Consider the following 20,949-nt stretch of genomic DNA (forward strand, 5'->3'; position numbering starts at 1 on the left):
CATATCACCCTCATGGAGTCTGTTTCTGACCGTTTGAGCAGACACATGCACATTTGTGGCCTGTTGGAGGTCATTTTACAGGGCTCTGGCAGTGCTCCTCCTGTTCCTCCTTGCACAAAGGCGGAGGTAGCGGTCCTGCTGCTGGGTTGTTGCCCTCCTACGGCCTCCTCCACGTCTTCTGATGTACTGGCCTGTCTCCTGGTAGCGCCTCCATGCTCTGGACACTACGCTGACAGACACAGCAAACCTTCTTGCCACAGCTCGCATTGATGTGCCATCCTGGATAAGCTGCACTACCTGAGCCACTTGTGTGGGTTGTAGACTCCGTCTCATGCTACCACTAGAGTGAAAGCACCGCCAGCATTCAAAAGTGACCAAAACATCAGCCAGGAAGCATAGGAACTGAGAATTGGTCTGTGGTCACCACCAGCAGAACCACTCCTTTATTGGGGGTGTCTTGCTAATTGCCTATAATTTCCACCTGTTATCTATCCCATTTGCACAACAGCATGTGAAATTGATTGTCACTCAGTGTTGCTTCCTAAGTGGACAGTTTGATTTCACAGAAGTGTGATTTACTTGGAGTTACATTGTTTTGTTTAAGTGTTCCCTTTATTTTTTTAAGCAGTGTACAATCGACAGAACACCGATCCCAAGCCCGAACTTCTGTGAAGAAGTTCGGGTTTGGGTATCAAACATGCGCGATTTTTCTCACGCAAGTGCAAAACGCATTACAATGTTTTGCACTCGCGCGGAAAAATCGCGCGTGTTCCCGCAACGCACCCGCACATTTTCCCGCAACGCCCGTGTGAACTCAGCCTAAGGGGATGTTCACACAACGTATTTTGAAAACACACTTTAAAAAATTTGCGCTGATTTTCTTCATGGTTTTGGTGCATTTTATTTTCCAGCTTCCCATTCATTTCAAAGGGAGAAACAGAGCAGATTCCACTCTAAGACACAGCATGCCGCTTCTTTTTTCCACAGCGTGGAAAAAAAGCAAGTTCTGCCCCCCACTGAAATGAATGGGAGGCTTTTTAGAGGTGTTTTTGGTGCAGAAAACGCATACAATTTTTTTGGCTCCTTTCACACGAGCAAGTTTTCTGCGCGGGTGCAATGCGTGACGTGAACGCATAGCACCCGCACTGAATACTGACCCATTCATTTCAATGGGTCTGTGTACATGACCGTTTTTTTTAACGCATCAGTTCTGCATTGCGAGAAAATCGCAGCATGTTTTATATTCTGTGTTTTTCACGCAGCCCTGGCCCCATAGAAGTGAATGGGGCCTCAGTGAAAAACGCATTGCAAACGTTTTTTGCGTTTTTTACAGATAGTTGCTAAGAGATGTTGTTTGTAAACCTTCCGTTTTTTATCACGCACGTGAAAAACGCCTCAAAACGTATTGCACCCGCATGGAAAAAACTGAACGAAATCGCAGACAAAACTGACTGAACTTGTTTGCAAAATGGTTCGGGTTTCCCTGAACGCATCCGGACCTAATCCGTCACGCTACTGTGAAAGAGGCCTATGTCTGTAGGTTCTGTGAAAAATAATGAGGGCTGTAGTGTAGTGATTCAACATGGATATTTTATGCAATGGCTCTGTGGGGTCTTTTTATGGCAAATCTCAGTAAAAGTGAACCTATACTGTAAAGATGGCCAGGAGAATATGGAAGGCATACACATACATTTCTACTTTCGCCTCAAGGACGAAACTCTGTGAATGCAAAACCAAGCAGTAGTTCCAGCACAGCCCTCCTGAAGGCGGGCTGAACTACAACTACCGTCATGCTTTGCGCGACCCTTAGAGATTCCGCTTCCGCATTCCAGCAGGAAGCAGTCGGCACGTGTGTGACTTTCAGCTGCGGCCGCTCAGTGGAGGCATGGAAGGGTTCAGCTCGGACTTCTCCCCGTCGGCTTCTGCCGCGGGCTCCGGCAAGATAGACACCGGCGCCATCATGGAACAAGTGAAGGTGCAGATCGCAGTGGCCAATGCGCAGGAGCTGCTGCAGGTGTGTACAGAGGCGGACAGCTTCACCTGACATGTCACCGCTGACCTTGTGCAGTGGTTGCTATGATGCAGAAGCTGTGAGTTCAAATCCCGGATGTCCGGCAGAGGAGAGCAAGGCTTTGGGGCTCTTAGGTGACTGCACTGGGAGTGCTTCCAGTGTGGGGGTCACTTATACTGCTTCATGGAGGGGGACTCAAATGTTGAGACATTCCGAGTAGAGGCAGCTGTGATGAATGGAGCCTCCCTGACCCCAGCAGCCCCACCAAGGTCTCCTCCTTTTCCCCAGCCTTTGGACTGATTGCAGCTAGAACAAATCAGTACCCATTTACTTTAAGTCGCATCTCCAGCGCCACTTTCTGATGATTACGAATTCCTTCTGGGTTACCAAAACGCAGTATCGGCATGTGATCTCTACAGTCATTCTCTGATCTCAGCAGTACCACCACCGAGGCCAGTGATTGGCTGCAGTGGTCATGTGCTTAGGCGGTACGCCACTCTGAAGTAAATAGTGACGATCAGGGACTGGAGTGACACCGGACTGGTATTTGGGTTTATTATTATAAACCGCCCCCATGCTGGACTAACCCCTATAACCATTTCACAACGCATGTGATTTTCTCATGTGTGTCAAAGCTATCAGAATGCAACTAGGATTGGATTACCCATCAAACCTTCATTCACACAGCCATATCAGAAGTCCATGTGAATGTTGATTATTTTAGGAATGATCACTTCACTCCCATCAATAGACATGGCTATTCCGAAATGGGACAGAATAGGGCATTGACTTGTATGGGTTAGTGTGCCATGTGATATATATATATATATATATATATATATATAGGAAAAAAAAGTGGCAGCACCGTCTCTGATGCAAACAAGAGGGTGCAATTAAGCAAATCCGGTAGATAGAAGTCAAAAAGATGGGCAGCACTCAAAAAAGTACAAAAATCTTTATTTACCCAAGCAGGACATGCAACGTTTCGGCTCTATGCTGGAGCCTTTCTCAAGCAGTGTATACAGACAAAGCGCCAAGTATATATAGCAGTGTGCTAGTTCATAACAATTTACATAACATGTGTGGCCAATTCATAACCATTTAACAAAAATCATGTAATACAGTGCAACCACATAATGGTAAAATGTGACCAAGACTATCAATATCTCATGATCATATTGTATATAACAGTAATAAAGGTGAAATCAAAAAATATAACCCATACATAAAATCATATATACACACAATTAATATTGATGTCATCATCAGTGCCATGTGCAATCAATAATATAAAGTGCTATGTGCTTACTGGAGGGTAGCACATAGCACTTTATATTATTGATTGCACATGGCACTGATGATGACATCAATATTAATTGTGTGTATATATGATTTTATGTATGGGTTATATTTTTTGATTTCACCTTTATTACTGTTATATACAATATGATCATGAGATATTGATAGTCTTGGTCACATTATACCATTATGTGGTTGCACTGTATTACATGATTTTTGTTAAATGGTTATGAATTGGCCACACATGTTATGTAAATTGTTATGAACTAGCACACTGCTATATATACTTGGCGCTTTGTCTGTATACACTGCTTGAGAAAGGCTCCAGCATAGAGCCGAAACGTTGCATGTCCTGCTTGGGTAAATAAAGATTTTTGTACTTTTTTTGATATATATCTATAGCTATCAAAAAGTATGCAGCATGAAGACTTCCCCCATGTTCTTCTGTAGGGTTGAAGAATGTCGATTCCTGTCCTGTGTTTTGCTGAGTAAATAATGTTGGTACGGCTTTTCTGAAACAGAATGTCTCCATTCATTTCTATGTGGAAGGTAATCCGCACAGAAATCTTCAAAAAAAAATCAACATCTTTGCATCAGATGTCATAACATGTTGGATTAAAAATCACTGCAGTCAATGTGGTCTCTGACCCTGGGAAAGTTCACTGTACATTTTGGTACTATGTCTGTCCACACTGCTGGAACCCACTATCTGGATGATAATTCTTCTTCTCTTGCTCATATATACACACATGGGGCGGTCATTTATCGAACTGGCTTAGTTGTCCATAGCAACCAATCAGATTCCAAAGGAGCTGTCAAAAATGAAAGGTGGAATCTGGTTGCTATGGGCAACTAAGCCAGGTCTACTTTTGATGAAGACCCCTATTGTGTTTGTAATGTTGCGTGTTACTGACCACTTTCTGCTCCTTTTCGCAGCGGATGACTGATAAATGTTTTCGGAAATGTATTGGGAAACCAGGAGGATCACTGGACAATTCAGAGCAGGTGTGTAACTTTTTTTTTTTTTTCTTTATTTAAAGGGGTTGTCCAAGTTAGGGTTGGACGATATCAAAAATATTCCCACGATAACGATATTAAGAAATTTATCGCGATAACGATATATATCGCGATAAATGCCCATTTAGAAGAAAAAAACACTTGGGGCCACAAGGAGCCGTTATACTGTATGGGGCAGCCACAAGGAGCCGTTATACTGTATGGGGCAGCCACAAGGAGCCGTTATACTGTATGGGGCAGCCACAAGGAGCCGTTATACTGTATGGGGCAGCCACAAGGAGCCGTTATACTGTATGGGGCAGCCACAAGGAGCCGTTATACTGTATGGGGCAGCCACAAGGAGACGTTACACTGTATGGGGGCAGCCGGGCAGCCACAAGGAGACGTTACACTGTATGGGGGCAGCCGGGCAGCCACATGGAGACGTTACACTGTATGGGGGCAGTCGGGCAGCCACAAGGAGACGTTATACTGTATGGGGCAGCCGGGCAGCCACAAGGAGACGTTACCGTATACTGTATGGGGGCAGCCACAAGGAGACGTTAATTGTTATACTTTTATATGTCATTTTTCACCATTTCGGGTATCTGTAACTAGTCAATTGACTTCTAGTAACAACAAAAACATTACAGGGTTAATTCTGTACCAGAACGAGTGGTTTATAGTAGGGATGTCCCGATACAATTTTTTTTTAGACCGAGTACCGATACTCTTATTTAAGTACTCACTGATATCAATTATAACAATTAAATAAATAACACATTTTGTGACCACTGACCAAAAGTCCAAAAAACAGCCCCCAGCCTCTGATCAGCCCCTCATGTGCCTCCCAGCCTCTCCCTCTTATCAGCCCCCTCTGGTAACTCCACCCCCACCCCCTAGTATTAATCATTGGTGGCAGTGGCCACAGGGTCCCCCTCCCATCATTGGTGGCAGTGGGCCTCCCCAGTATTAATCATTGGAGGCCACAGGGTCCTCCCCCCATCATTGTTGGCAGTGGGTCCCCCTCCTCCCTCCCTCCCCAGTATTAATCATTGGAGGCCACAGGGTCGACCCCCCCATCATTGGTGGCAGTGGGCCCCCCTCCTCCCTCCCTCCCCAGTATTAATCATTGGAGGCCACAGGGTCCTCCCCCCATCATTGTTGGCAGTGGGCCCCCCTCCTCCCTCCCTCCTCAGTATTAATCATTGGAGGCCACAGGGTCGACCCCCCCATCATTGGTGGCAGTGGGCCCCCCTCCTCCCTCCCCAGTATTAATCATTGGAGGCCACAGGGTCCCCCCCCCCCCCATCATTGGTGGCAGTTTGCAGTTCCGATCGGAGTCCCAGCAGTGTAATGCTGGGGCTCCGATCGGTTACCATGGTAGCCAGGACGCTACTGAAGCCCTGGCTGCCATGGTATGTTAGTGAGCAGCATTATACTCACGTGAGTCGTGGCCGCCGGGCGCTCCATCTTCTGTCTGTGCGGCGCATTGCTAAGGCTTATAGAATTAGCAATGCGCCGCACAGACAGAAGATGGAGCGCCCGGCGGCCACGACTCACGTGAGTATAATGCTGCTCACTAACATACCATGGCAGCCAGGGCTTCAGTAGCGTCCTGGTTACCATGGTAACCGATCGGAGCCCCAGCATTACACTGCTGGGACTCCGATCGGAACTGCAAACTGCCACCAATGATGGGGGGGAGGGGGACCCTGTGGCCTCCAATGATTAATACTGGGGAGGGAGGGAGGAGGGGGGCCCACTGACACCAATGCAGGGACTTAAGAACATTCCCGGCACCCGACCTCTGAGAGGACGCTGTGATCACCTGAGGGGTTAATTGCGCGGATCACAGCGTCCTCTCAGAGATCGGGTGCCGGGAATGCGAGTCACAGAATTCCTTCCCTCCCCCACGCCGGCCGAACTGCTGAGAGAGCCGCCGCAAGCGGTCAGCAGGTATCGGGGACATTTGCACGAGTACAAGTACTCTGCAAATGTCCCGTATCGGTTCATGCTGGGGCGGGCGGCCGCAGATTTAGAAGCGGTCAGCGCACATGACCGCTTCTATGACGTCACGAAATACCGCTGTATTTAGGAAAGGGCGATATCGCCATATCGCCGTTTTTTTAATACCGCGGTATATCGTGATACCGGTATATCGCCCAACCCTAGTCCAAGTTGCATAAAAGCTTGTGCAGCACATGTAATAAAAAAACCAACAGAAGCCCTTTTCTCCACTATGGCTTCCAGTACTGCGCTCCGGTCTTCCCTCCTGCAGCCAATCATTGATGGATTTACATCCCGTGTACTGCTGAGGTCAGTGATTAGCTGCACAGGAAATTGCTGCCGCAGCCAGGAAGAGGGGAACGGGGTGAATATGGATCCTTATGGACTTATTTTATGACCTTTACAGAGGCTTGCTGAGTTTTTATTGAACTCAGGAAAACCCCTTTAACAATAAGTCATGACATTTATATCAAGAGAATTATAAAAAATAAAAAATTCCCTTAACCCCATATCGCTACCACATCTCCCAATGGAATACTCTACTATTCCTTCTATCTTTTTTATTTTTCCCTTAAAGGGCTTCTGTCACCCCCCTAAAGTCATTTTTATTTTTTTGGCTCCTTAAAATCCTTATGCTGCGATTTCTCAATATATAGGGCTATTACTCAGTTTGGTTCAGTAGTTATATAAAAAAAACTGACTTTTATAATATGCAAATTACCTCTCTAGCAGCAGGTAGGGCGGCTACCTGCTGCTAGCAGCCGCATCCTCCATTCATAATGACGCCCCCTCCTCATGTTGATTGACAGGGCCAGCGGACGCGCTTGTCCTCTGGCTGGCCCTGTCTGCGTTCTAAATCTCGCGCCTTCTTCGTACCGGTCTTCAGTCGGCGCAGGCGCACTGATAGGAGGACGCTCGTTCGGCCACTTCTTCCTCAGTGCGCCTGCGCCGGGTGTAGATGTGACGTCATCGGCGCAGGCGCATTGAGGAAGGAGCGGCCGAGCGAGCGTCCTCCTCTCAGTGCGCCTGCGCCGACTGAAGACCGGTACGGCGCAGGCGCGAGATTTTGGACGCAGACAGGGCCAGCCAGAGGACGAGCGTGTTCGCTGGCCCTGTCAATCAACATGAGGAGAGAATCATATTTTTGCATGAGAAAATGCAAAAAAATAAATATATATATATATAATTTTATTTTTTTGCATTTTCTCATGCAAAAACAATTGTTTTCCGTTACCACACACCAAAAATTAAGTTAATCTGTAAATTATATGTACTCCAAAGTGGTGACACTAAAAACTACAGTTCCTCCTGAAAAAGTTCTTATACGGCTACATTAACAGTAAAAAAAAATGGATCACCTGAAAAAAAGTACCGTTAAATCAAGAAAAAATAATTGTCTTTAATTTAAAAAAAATGGCAAATTCGCCCATCCCTGCATGTCCCATTTGAAACATTTGCATGGCATAATATAGTCAATTAACTGTACAATAGTGATTGATCCTATGTGACCGAAGAGAACACTCTTCTAATTCCCAGGTACCTCTGACCTCAAGTGCATCTTCATAACATTTGCTGTTTCTTAACTTTTTATATATTATGGACAATAATCCCTAAAGAATTATCCACAGAAAACAACTCTTTATCTTCCATAGCTTTCAGCATGGGATGCAATTGGATATGTTGATGATGCACTCTAGTCGATATTTCATACTCAAAATCTCCTATAAGGGTAACTAAACCTTTTCTGAAAATACGAAGTGCCATCAGCGTTGCTCAAACCCCCCATGCACCTTCGGCTTTCATCGACTCTTCTCAGCTTTTGGCGTGAGCGGGGTACGGATCCATAGAAGGTATGTGGGATCAGTACTTTGCACAGTTCAGAATATGAGCGGAGCCGATGAAAGCTGGAGGGGGAGAACACACTGAATAGCTCTGCTGCCTCTTCATTTTGTTCATCAAAGGTTTAGTTATTCTTTCATTTCCTCTTGGTGAAAAGTGACCTAATAATCTCAGCACTTGTACAAACATGTAAACCGCAGTGCTCCTTTAACCTTAACCACTTGCCAGCCACCCCTTGACTATATACATCTGGGTGCTATGTATAGCATTACTCACAGAGAAGGTTGTAATTCTTTAACTAGGGCACTAGAGGGCACCAGAGTTCCTCTAGTGAATTTCCTATGGGAAATAAATACATTGCAAATCTGTGCCGCTGAAACCATAAACAATTAAGGGTACTTTCACACTAGCGTTTTTGTTTTCCGGTAATGAGGTCAGTCACAGGGGCTCAATACCGGAAAAAACTGATCAGTTTTATCCTAAAGCATTCTGAATGGAGAGCAATCCGTTCAGGATGCATCAGTTCAGTCCCTCTTACGTTTTTTGGACGCAGAAAATATTGCAGCATGCTGCAGTTTTATCTCCGGCCAAAAATCCTGAACACTTGCCGGAATGCCGGATCGGCATTAATTTACATTGAAGTTCATTAGTGCCGGATCCGGCATTAAGTGTTCCGGCAAAACGGATCTGGCTTTTCGGTCTGCGCATGCGTAGTCCTTTAAAAATGCAAAAAAAATAAAAATTAATACCAGATCCGTTTTTCCGGATGACACCGGAGCCGTCTAACAAATGCCATCAGTTTGCCAGGAGGCAGGCAGGCAGTTCCGGCGACGCCTCTGCCGCAAGTGTGAAAGTATCCTAAACCACACATGATTAGAAAGATTAAAATAGTAACTACATAAAGAGAACAGATTAAAATCTCCCAGACTAACATGGCGTAAATTATTATTATATTTATTATACTAGCTTATATATCGCTGACATAGTCCGAAGCTCTTCACAGACATTTGCATCACTCTGTCCCCAATGGGGCTCACAATCTAAGGTCCCTATCAGTATGTCTTTGGAGTGTGGGAGGAAACCGGAGTACCCAGAGGAAACCCATGTAAAAACGGGGAGAACATACAAATACGTGGGTTTCCTCAGGGTACTCCGGTTTCCTCCCCCACTCTACAGACATACTGATAGGGAACTTAGATTGTGAGCCCCATTGGGGACAGTGTGATGATAATGTCTGTAAAGGGCTGCGGAATATGTCAGCGCTATATAAGTGAGTATAATAATAATTCGGTCGTATTTATTTACTAACGTTGCCTAAATTAAGTCATAAAATAACTTAAGTGATTTTGTTATGGTTGTATGGATTGTAGTTTACACAACCAAAGCGCTTCCTGTTTCCTTAGGGCCTCAAGCTTCCCATCATGCTGAAGGATGCAATGTCTCGAAAGGCCCTGCTTCAAATATCTTTCTGATGTTGGTATGCCTTTCGTGTAAGGCTTGGGTAGTGTGTCTTACGTACTGTTTTAGGCAAAATTCACATGACCGTATGGGTGCAGACCTATTCATTTTAATGGGGCAGCAAAAGATGAGCACAGCCCAGTGTGCTGTCCTCATCCTTTGCTCTGTTCCATTGCCTGACAAAAGAAATAGGCCCCTTTCACACGCGCGAGTATTCCGCGCGGATGCGATGCGTGAGGTGAACGCATTGCACCCGCACTGAATACCGACCCATTCATTTCTATGGGGCTGTTCACATGAGCGGTGATTTTCACGCATCACTTATGCGTTGCGTTAAAATCGCAGCATGCTCTATATTCTGCGTTTTTCACGCAACGCAGGCCCCATATAAGTGAATGGGGTTGCGTGAAAATCGCAAGCAAGTGCGGATGCGGTGCGATTTTCACGCACGGTTGCTAGGAGACGATCGGAATGGAGACCCGATCATTATTATTTTCCCTTTATAACATGGTTCTAAGGGAAAATAATAGCATTCTGAATACAGAATGCATAGTACAATAGGGCTGGAGGGGTTACATTTTTTTTATTTAACTCACCTTAATCCACTTGAAGCCCGGCTTCTCGTCTGTCTCCTTTGTTGAACAGGACCTGTGGTGAGCATTAACTACAGGAACAGGACCTGTGATGACGTCACTCCGGTCATCACATGATCCATCACATGATCCATCACATGATCCATCACATGATCCATCACATGATCCATCACATGATCCATCACATGATCCATCACATGATCCATCACATGATCCATCACATGATCCATCACATGATCCATCACATGATCCATCACATGATCCATCACATGATCCATCACATGATCCATCACATGATCCATCACATGATCCATCACATGATCCATCACATGATCCATCACATGATCCATCACATGATCCATCACATGATCCATCGATCATGTGATGACCGGAGTGACGTCATCACAGGTCTTTTTCCTGTAATTAATGCTCACCACAGGTCCTGTTCAACAAAGGAGACAGACGAGAAGCCAGGCTTCGCGATCAAGTGGATTAAGGTGAGTTAAATTATTATATTTTTTTTTTTTAACCCCTCCAGCGCTATTTTACTATGCATTCTGTATTCAGAATGCTATTATTTTCCCTTATAACCATGTTATAAGGGAAAATAATACAATCTATAGAACACCGATCCCAAGCCCGAACTTCTGTGAAGAAGTTCGGGTTTGGGTACCAAACATGCGCGATTTTTCTCACGCGAGTGCAAAACGCATTACAATGTTTTGCACTCGCGCTGAAAAATCGCGCACGCACCCGCACATTTTCCCACAACGCCCGTGTGAAAGGGGCCATAGAGCAATTGCGGACAAGAATAGGCATTTTCTATGATAACCGGCATTTTTTAGTCCGCAAATCAGGGCTCCAGATGGCGACCTAACAGCCCTTGATTGGCACTGGTGATATCCTTTGAACAGAGTGCGGTTCCTCACTTTACTACAGATAAAAATGTAAATTTGGCTCCTAAATTTTTCAGGTTAGGAGCCAATGGCTCCTTGATATTTTTTTTTTTTGTCTGGAGCCCTGCAAATTGTGGAACGCACACGGGCCAGTATCAGTGTTTTGAAAAACACTACGGTCGTGTGAATGTAGCCTAAGTCAGCTCGGAGCCAGCATGTTTTTAATACTAGGTGCCCTCCGGTAGGTAATGGTTGGTAACAGTAGGATGTTATTCTGTAGGAAAAGATCACTCCTGAACAGTACCAATGCTTCCTAGGATCCTTCTTATTTCTCTTCCACAAGCAACCATAACCCATTTAACATTTTAAAGTTCGGGTTGTGGTATAATCTGAATTGCGTTATGGATTCCGTTACCACAGACCATAACACAATTCCATGAAGGAATGCAGAGAGGACTCCAGCATAACGGAAACCGTTTTACAGGCCATAGACTTCTATTATGACGGAATGAATAACGGCATGCCTCTAAAGGCATTCCGTCATGGAATTGCATTATGGTCCGTGGTCACTAAATCCATAACGCAATTCAGATTATACCACAACCCGAACTTCTAAATATGAAATTCGCTCATCCCTAATCAAAATGAAAGGAGATGGAACTTTAAAAAAAAAAAAACTTTTATTTTTGCATTTTCACAAGTGTGAAGCAGCTAAAACCACAACATGCTGCTGTTTTGAAAATCCACACAGAAGGTCAGTTTCCGCACGGAAATTTGCAAAGTGTATATTTAGGATTTGTGTAATCTCATACACTTTGTTGGTACTGAACTATGCTGCGGGTGTGCAGATGGCCTTAATATTTTGGGCATTTTATCAATCCTTCAATATATATCTTTCCCGATTCCAGCAGCTCAAACAAGTCCTTCATAGAGCCCTTTGATGTTTCAACCATATGCATGATTTTTTTTTTCCATTTAATCAAAAACTGAAATTGCTCTGCTGAATTTTTTTTATCAAAGATAGTTAATCTGGTGCTTTTCCCCCCTCTCCATGCTAGTTATTTTGATATTTCAGTAGTGTTAACCCCTTCCTGATGCAGCAATTGTCATTTTTTTCCTTTTTGTTTTTTTGGCTCCCTGCCCCCAGAGCAATAACTTTATTTATTTATTTTTTTCCCGTTCGCATAGACTTATGAGAGCTTGTTTTTTTGCGGGACACTTTCTAATGGCATCATTTAATATTGCATAGAATGTAGTGTGAAGCTGGATAAAAAAATGGGGTGGAGTTTGAAAAAAAAAAAAGCAATTTCGCCACAGTTTTATGGATTTGGTTTTTAGAGAGTTTAGTATGCAGTAAAACTGACTTGTGCACTTCATTCTCTAGGTGGTACGATTAGGGCAATACCACATATGTATAGTTTTTCTTGCATTTTAATATGGGGGGGGGGGGGAATTGAATACAACAAAGTTTTACCATGTCCCCCACAACTTTTTTAATTTTTTTGTTTTGTCTAGGGAGCTGTATGAGGGCTCTTTTTTTGTTGGACGATCTGTACTTTTTTTTTTAATACCATTCTGGGCTGTGTACCACTGATTATCATATGATATAGCTTTGTTACGTCTTCCTCTAACTATTCTGGGGTGTGTATGATTTTTGGGAGGTAAAGTGATGAAAAACGGCAAATTGGCGGTTTTTATTTTTTTCCATTATTCCATTCAACATATGGGATACTTTTTAAAAATATTTTAATAGTACGGGCATTTTTGAATGCGGCGATGGCCATGATGTATTTTTTTATATATATATATATATATATATATATATATATATATATATATATATATATATATATATATTTTTTTTTTTTTTTTTAAAGTATTTTTTTCTTTATTTTGGAGAAAGGAAGTTGATTTAGAATTTTTATCTTTTTTTTAACACGTTTTTTATTTACTTAGGTCCCCTAGTGGACCACAACATGAAGTCATCAGATGCAATTTGTATCGGGTAATGACATTTTCTGAATTAGCCTAAGCAGAAATGGCTATACCAGGGATGGCCAACCTGAGGCTCTCCAGCTGTTACTAAACTACAACTCCCATCATGCCCGGACAGTCTACAGCTATCAGCCTACAGCAGGGCATGGTGGGAGTTGTAGTTTTACAACAGCTGGGGAGCCACAGGTTGGCCATGCCTGGGCTATACAATAATTCAGTGCTGCCACCTGTTGGCCTGAATTGTGATATAAAAGTAATGAGCCTGAAAGTCTAATACAGTCTCAGGCTGCTTACTGCAGTGGAACGCTTTTCCTGATCTCCACCGGGAGAGGCATTCCTGTCTGTTCCGTCAAAAAGGCTCAATGTCGGAAAAGAACTGATCAGGCATATCCCCAAGCATTCTGAATGGAGAGTAATCCGTTCAGGATGCATAAGGATGTCTTCAGTTCAGTCTTTTTTTTAAAAATAATTTTATTCGGATATATATAATTGACATTACACAGTATTGTCAGAAATAGATACAGTTAGTCAGTATAGACCTTTTACTGATAGAACACAAATCAGCCTGTTAAGGTTGTGCCATCAACATCCATTTAACTGTATAATAGAAAGGTGAATCCATTTTCTATGTGAAAAGTTCAGTCATTTTGACTGATCAGGCAAAAGATAAAACCGCAGTATGCTATGGTTTCAAAAACGGAAGACTTGCCTGAATGCCGGATCCGACATTTTTTTCCATAGGAATGTATTAGTGCCGGATCCGGCATTCAGAATGGCGGATCCGTCCTTCCGGTCTGCGCAGACCGAAAAAAAGGTTAAAAAAATGAAAATGCCGGATCCGTTTTGACGGATGACACCGGAAAGACTGATCCGGTATTTCAATGCATTTTTCTGACCAGGCATTTGTAAGACTGATCAGGATCCTTATCAGTCTTAAAAATGCCATCAGTTGGCATATGTTTTGCCGGATCTGCAACGGAACTAGGGTTGTTGCGGGTATCGAAATTTCGATACCCAATCAATACTTTTGTCCCGATATCGATACGATACCGGGATTTCCATTTTGTCGATACTGGGCTGCGCTGCTGTGCAGTCTAGTGTCACAGAACATGAGCACACTGCTGTCGGCGCGCTCATGTTCTCTCAGCAGCACAGGGGAGAAGGAAGCAGTCTCTCCCTCCCCTGTGCCGCTGCCACCAATGAGGAGAGAGGGGCGGGGGCGCACTGCGCCACCCATAATAGGAATTTTCCTGGGTCTGGACTTTGTGAAGTAGCAGGCTACACAGAGCGGCGCCCAGAGATGTCCCAGCACCTATTATTCCTGGGCTCCGCTCCATTCGCCCGCTGTGCCCCATTACTGTCTCCTGCTCCGTATTCTAATTACTATCGGAGCAATGGGTGGGGGGGGGGGGGACATCAGATTCTCTCCTGGGCGTTCCTTCTCCCTGTGCTGCAATTGGACAGCGCTACAGCCAGGGAGAAGGAATGCCCACTAGAGAAGCTGATGTCTCCTCCCCATTGCTTAGATAGTAATTAGCATACTGAGCAGGAGACAGTAATGGGGCACGGCGGGCGAACGGAGCGGCGCCCAGAAATAATAGTAAGTGCTGGGACATCTCTGGGCACCTAAGGGGGCTAACTGCCGCTGATCTGCCAGTACCTACCTCCTGTATTAAGGGTTAATTATTATTGGTGGTGCGGTGCGCCGTCCCCCCAGCTCATTAAAATCATTGGTGGCACAGTGCGCCCATCCCTCTCAACCCCCCAGTATTAAAATCATTGGTGGCAGTGACCACAGGGTCCCCTCCTCTTCATTGGTGGCAGTGGCAGCTTCTGGTCGCAGTCCCAGCAGTGTAAGCCTGGGGCTCCGATCGGTTACCAATGGCAGCCAGGACGCTACTGAAGCCCTGGCTGCCATAGTCGGCTCCCTGCTGCCATGTGTACTATGCACAGGGCAGCAGGGACAGTGTGAGATCCTATTCACCCTGATAGAGCTCTATTAGGGTGAATAGGACAACGGATTAGAACATCCCAGGTTCTGTCCCCTAATGGGGGAAATGGTTATTAAATAAAGTGTAAAAAAAATATATATATAAATCACCCCCTTTCCCAATTTTTATTTATTGTTTATATATCTTATATGTAAACATATCACATATCGCCACGTCAGAAAAGTCCAAACTATTAAAATATTAAAAAAAAATTATGCGGTGAGCACCGGAACAGAAAAAATAAATAACAGCGCGATTCGCTTTTTTGGTTTATTTTTTTCGCGTGGTATCGAGTATCGCACTACTTTTTCATGGTATCGAAATCGAATCAAAAATTTGGTATCGCAACAACTGTAGACGGAACTGCTTGCTGGATCACACTGCCGCAACTGTGAAAGTATCCTTACTGAATTCCTGCATCTTATTTAAGTGTAGCAAAATGTCATCCACATTAAGCGTAGTGTTGTCCCCCCACATCACTGGAGGATCACTGGACACTTCAGGGCAGTTATGTGACCTGTATTGCAGTGTGATGCCCATTCTGTCAGAACTACAGTAGATGCACAGTCACACAGCAGCAGGGAGTTCTGCATTGGATGCCAGATATAAGCTCTACAGTGAAGAAAAACACCAAGAAACCGTATAGTGATTAAAGGGGCATTCCAGTTATACAAAGTTGTCCTCTATCCACAGCAGAGGGGATAATTATCAGATCAGTGGGGGTCCTACCACTGGGACCCCCACTGATCATGAGAACAGGGGCCCCCATACCCCATGGAGCAGCTGGTCAGAAAATCGTTCTACTGCTTCATTTATTTCTGTAGGAGCGCTGGAGATAGCCAAACTCTGGCATTCCCATTGAAATGAATTGAGCGGTGGTTAGCTTTTCGACCAGCTGCTCCATCCATTTCAGGGGGGCTTCACAGGGTATGGGGCCCCTGTTCTCGTGATCGATGGAGGTCCACCACTGATCTGATAATTAACCGGAATACCCCCTAGTTTCACACAATTTTTCGTCCAGCCGAATCCCTGCACTAATGCCAGAAACAGGCCGGATACCTGGCGAGTCCCAGATATCCAGATATACTAGATATGGTGTCTTCCAGAAGGCTGTTCCTCTGCTGGAAGAGTTTACCACTAGTGTGAAACTAGCCTAAACCATTCCAGTGCTTTGTACAACTTTTAATAGGGTTGGCATGTTGACTGCCTAGCGGCTGCAGGCCTCAGGGATTGCTACAGTTGTCAAGGGAAGCTAGGGTGGTTAGTGAAATGGTGCACAGAACACTGGTCAAAGTAGACAAGGAGACCTGTTAGAAGATGGGATCTGTGGGTTGGCCTGGAAAGAATAGTTATGTTCTACAGCGAGGGAGCTATGACTCTTTTCTGAACCCTGTAGCCCTTTAGTCATCAGCATGGTTATGTTACTTCTAAAACACCTGTATTACTGAAATGCAGTTATTGGCAGCATACAGTAGTGCCTCTTTACAGTATGGTCCATGCTTCGGTCAGATGGCCTATTTGCAGCTCAGTCCCATTCATGTGAATGGCCCTCCGCTGCAATACCAATTGCGGTGAGGGGCCACAGTGCTCAGCAGAGCTCCACTGCTTCCTAAAACAGCTGATTGGTGGCAGTGTGGGACCTCAATAATGATATTGATAACCTATCCAGATATAAATATTCTGCGAAAACTCCTTTAATGTATTATCAATTACTATTTTAGTAAAATATTATTTAGAAATGCAGTGTGAACGCAAGCCGTGAATATGCCTGGCAAGTGAACAATACAAGCGTGTGTCTAGTTTTCCAGCAGTATTGTAGGTGTTCTTTTCCTTCTGCACCGTTTGCTGTTTATCTAGTCAATGTCAGGCCTAAACTCAATCTTCAGATTGCTGTTTTGCTGCTGATGCCTGTGATTAAATTTCAATAATTTTCTGAGTAAAACTTGTGTGTTACCTTATTCTAGGTCTCGGTGAGATTTTTGAATACCCATGTAGAAATGACAGAATTATTTTTCTCCATAGAAATGCATTGCAATGTGTATGGACAGATACATGGACGCCTGGAATACAGTATCCAGAGCCTACAACACCAGACTACAGAGAGAGCGTGCTAAGATGTGACAAGAGCCAGAGCAACCTAACATCCAACAGAAATCCTGCACCCACTACGACTGGGAGTTCACCTCTCCGCTGCTAGGAAGCTGATCATAACCAGGATGGTCAACCTACATTGTATAGCTACTGGCAGTGAATGAGTTAAATGGACTTCCCTAATGGCTATGCCATTGATAAACCGTATGGTTCATTAATCTGCTGAACATTTTTCCTTTACCTTAATAAAGATTTAAGTTTGTCTTCCCCTTCTAGAGCAGGAGTAGAACATGGTTGACTTTGTGTTATGTCTCCCTATATCTATACCAATCTTTTAGTCTTTAATACAAATGTGCGGTGTGCTGCTCGTTGTTTGTGCTATGACATAGGCCTCTTGCACGATCACCAACCGTGGGGCAGCGGATCGCGGACCCATTCACTTTAATAGGAAATGTTCTATCTTTTTGCGGAACGGAAGTATGGGATGAAACCCCACGGAAGCACTCTGTAGTGGTTCTGTTCCGTGCTTCTGTTCTGCACCATTCCGCATCTCTGGATTTGCGGATCCATTCAAGTGATTGGGTCCGTATCCGTGATGCGGAATGCCCACGGAAATGTGCCCGTGGAGTGCACACGTTCGTGTGAAAGAGGCCATATGCTGTTGAAACGGCTATTACTCAGGATTCCACTCGGCCAAGTTCTATGGTCATGTTGTTTTTATAATATACATACAGCAAGGGGACTCTACATGTCTTCTGAATACATAACTTACAGCTGCTGCTTTCACCCATCGTTCCTACGTTTGAGAATGAGAAGCCTTTCGTAGATGAATTAGTAGGCTGTTAAACATAAGACAACACGGACTGGAGACACTTGCTGTTTAATAGTATATTTTACTGGTTACACACTTGATCATAGACATCATATTCCTCACTGCAACACTGTTTTACAGATTTCCAAATGCCACATCTGTTCCGTCTGTATTGACAAGAATTCCTCATGTTTTATCGTCTTGGGATCATGATGGAAGCAGACATGGATGAATAAACTGATTTTGATTGACTTGTGTGTAGTGCGTGAATGTTAATTCTGGAAACCTTAACAGATGCACATTTATACAGTTTGTCTAGAACAAGGTATCACATCGTTTACCTGTATAATGTCTGTAGACTGTTTATATATTGCTCTATGAATACTTACATGCATATTTGTGGTTTACATTATGGCAATCACATACATATGACAGAAGACAACATTTTCTGGACATCATGAGCTTCTTTAACGTCACATTTCCCAGGCTGCACTTCAGGCATGTTTGGTCAACGAACAGAATTGCTTCCTGACTTTATTAGGAATCATTACTCTGTATTGTATGAAGGACTGTCTTATCTCAAAAAAGACACTATCGTCTTCCCTTATTCCATTTCATAACAGCATAGTTAATGATAAGAGTTTGCTATATGTCAACTTTTTGGTTTGATGTTGCACATTTGTTTTGGTTCTATACATGCAACTCTATAAAAAGTTGCTGTTTAGGACTATGCCTTATTACCTCCTTATTTATCACTAAAGTTTTTCACAGCATTTCTACTAAAGATTGACCTTTTTACCAAATACATATCACTTTACTCATGTATGGAATAGTGTGTATAGATGGCATAGGCTCAGAATCTCATTTTGTGTTGCACAGATTCATGATATTTTGCTGTCATAAGAGCAGGTCACATTTATTCATAGAAAATGCAGTCTACATTTTCCATCTCATGTGTATGAGTGATCATTGCAGTAGAATGTCCTCTTTGTCGTTTCCAAGGTCTTAAGGCTAGCGGTTAAGCGGGCCGTGCACAGTTTTGATTTATCCAGTTTGGTCTGCCTCTCCCTGAGTTGTAATTCTCATAATCGTAAAGTCTGCCCAATCCAGTTACGGACAGAGGTTATTCTGGTGTAAACTCCTGGAAAGTATGGTCTTGCACAGCCATAGCCCCAGCTAGTTATTCCAGCTAGAAACCATCGACCAAACGGTTCTCTACATGCTAGGGGTCCACCAGCATCACCCTAAAATAAAGAGCAAAAAAAAGTTACTTTGCATCAAAAAAAATCATTTTAAGTCTTCCATCTCGCACAAATTTGGTTTGGGGATTGTTTTTTTCTATTTATTTTTTTGCCTGCCACTAAGATGACACTGATAAAAATGTCTTTACAATTAAAGTAGGGTGAGCACTCATCAGATGGCGTTTTGGAAGTTAAAAGTTTAATTAAACACTAAAATAATGTTAAAATATTGCTAAAATATACACATAATGAGGGATTGATATGTATATACAATTTCATATATTGAACATGTAACAATTCACATAGATAAGCAATTGTCCCATTAGGTATGAGCGGTCTCTTAAAGAACAATATAATATGGAATATAATATATAGGTGTCCTGTAAAAGTTTGGTAATCCACTACTGGATCGTCTCTCTCAACACTCTCATGTGCTGGTTGATGGCACGTATTCAGTGGTATCACCCAATATCGTGTTACATATATGATCCGCTTTGCACTCGCTGGTTATAGTCTTGTGATGCCGGTCATGCCGGTATTTGGACAGATTATGGAGGTAGCTATGTCTTACCTTCCTCGTGTCTGTCCCAGGACTTCCTCTGGTTTAGTGAGGGCAACGCAGGACACAGTTGGCGTGGCTCTGCGTGCTCCTTCGCTGACTCACCGACTTCTTGCGGGAGTTGAGGCTCTATTCCGGTTTAGTCCGTTCACGTGACTTGTATCCAGCGCAACAGGCACAACAAAAAGTCTGTCTTACTTCCAGGTATTTCTTGTAATTGTTAAAATTCTCGCATGGCCATGCAAGTTACTGCGGAGATGTTTTCTTCTTTACTCAAGCGATCCAGCTCAGACGCGTTTCGGGAACTCTCCTTCCCTTCATCAGTGGTATCGCACCTGTAACAACCTCTGCCTTTTATACCCACAGTCTGGATCAAAACTGTGGACTCCTGGATTTTACTGGACCATAAATGCCCTGTTGCGTTTTATGTGCGTTTTTTTTTTGTGCACTTATGCGTTTTTTGTAATATAGATTCCTTTTCTCATTCTAAAACTCTTGTATAAAAGAAAATAATGTCCAAGATTGCATAGATAAGTTATTCAGAATCCAAACTTTATATTTTCGATTTAAAAATGCATATAACGAGGAATTGTATGAATGGGTATACCCATTCATACAATTCCTCTTGTTATATGCATTTTTTAATGCATGATGACAGTGAGGGATTACTAAGAAGAAACATCTACAACTATATATCCACATTTGGATTCAAAGTGGTTATGGAATAAATCTTCCACGCTAAAGCAATTTGAAAACCCCGCCTGGAACTACAGCTCACCTGACTGCCCAGCAAACCACGTGGGACGCCACACAGGTCCTGGAAGGTCAGAGCGGTGATACCAAGCGGCACCGCTACAACGAATATCCAGGAGCGTGGGGAACTTCCTATACAGATTCTACCTACAGGTCCTTGCAGCTCACAACAAAGCATTTCGGTGTACAAGCGGATGGACTGCAGGAACGGTAAAGTATCCTGTATTATTTCAAATCCTGTCATAATGCGGATATATCGATGACTCTATAATAAGTGTGGAAATCACAATTATAACTGTCTCTGGACTATAGCACTTGGAGCTATCTGATAACAGCTACGGCCAAACAGCCTATTCAGAGGTGCTAGTGCTGTTGAAAAATAGCCCCTCCCAGGGTTTTCAACGCC

The 20,949-nt window shown here is 43.7% G+C and overlaps 2 protein-coding genes across 2 annotated transcripts in view; one reads left to right on the plus strand and one right to left on the minus strand.

Annotated features, from left to right (window-relative positions):
* The first annotated feature begins 1,835 nt into the window (after window positions 1-1,835).
* Window positions 1,836-17,622, plus strand: TIMM13 (translocase of inner mitochondrial membrane 13). Its single transcript, XM_040417829.1, has 3 exons — window positions 1,836-2,014; window positions 4,247-4,315; window positions 17,111-17,622. The coding sequence occupies exons 1-3, from the start codon at window positions 1,886-1,888 to the stop codon at window positions 17,207-17,209; spliced, it is 297 nt and encodes a 98-aa protein (XP_040273763.1). The 5' UTR covers window positions 1,836-1,885; the 3' UTR covers window positions 17,210-17,622.
* A 169-nt stretch (window positions 17,623-17,791) lies between these two features.
* The window catches only part of TMPRSS9 (transmembrane serine protease 9), a 331,091-nt gene continuing 327,933 nt past the window's right edge, over window positions 17,792-20,949 (minus strand). The window contains exon 21 of the mRNA XM_040417828.1: window positions 17,792-19,234. Coding sequence (XP_040273762.1) covers window positions 19,073-19,234 — 162 coding nt within the window. The 3' untranslated portion in view covers window positions 17,792-19,072. The remainder of the gene's footprint in view (window positions 19,235-20,949) is intronic.

The sequence above is a fragment of the Bufo bufo genome, chromosome 2 (genome assembly GCF_905171765.1).
Source record: "Bufo bufo chromosome 2, aBufBuf1.1, whole genome shotgun sequence".
In the NCBI taxonomy this organism is placed as follows: domain Eukaryota; kingdom Metazoa; phylum Chordata; class Amphibia; order Anura; family Bufonidae; genus Bufo; species Bufo bufo.

Coding starts and splice junctions, on each gene's coding strand:
- TIMM13 (XM_040417829.1), top strand. CDS start 1,886: ATGGAAGGGTTCAGCTCGGACTTCTCCCCGTCGGCTTCTGCCGCGGGC. Junction 2,015..4,246: donor ATGCGCAGGAGCTGCTGCAG/GTGTGTACAGAG, acceptor TCCTTTTCGCAG/CGGATGACTGATAAATGTTT. Junction 4,316..17,110: donor CACTGGACAATTCAGAGCAG/GTGTGTAACTTT, acceptor TTTTCTCCATAG/AAATGCATTGCAATGTGTAT.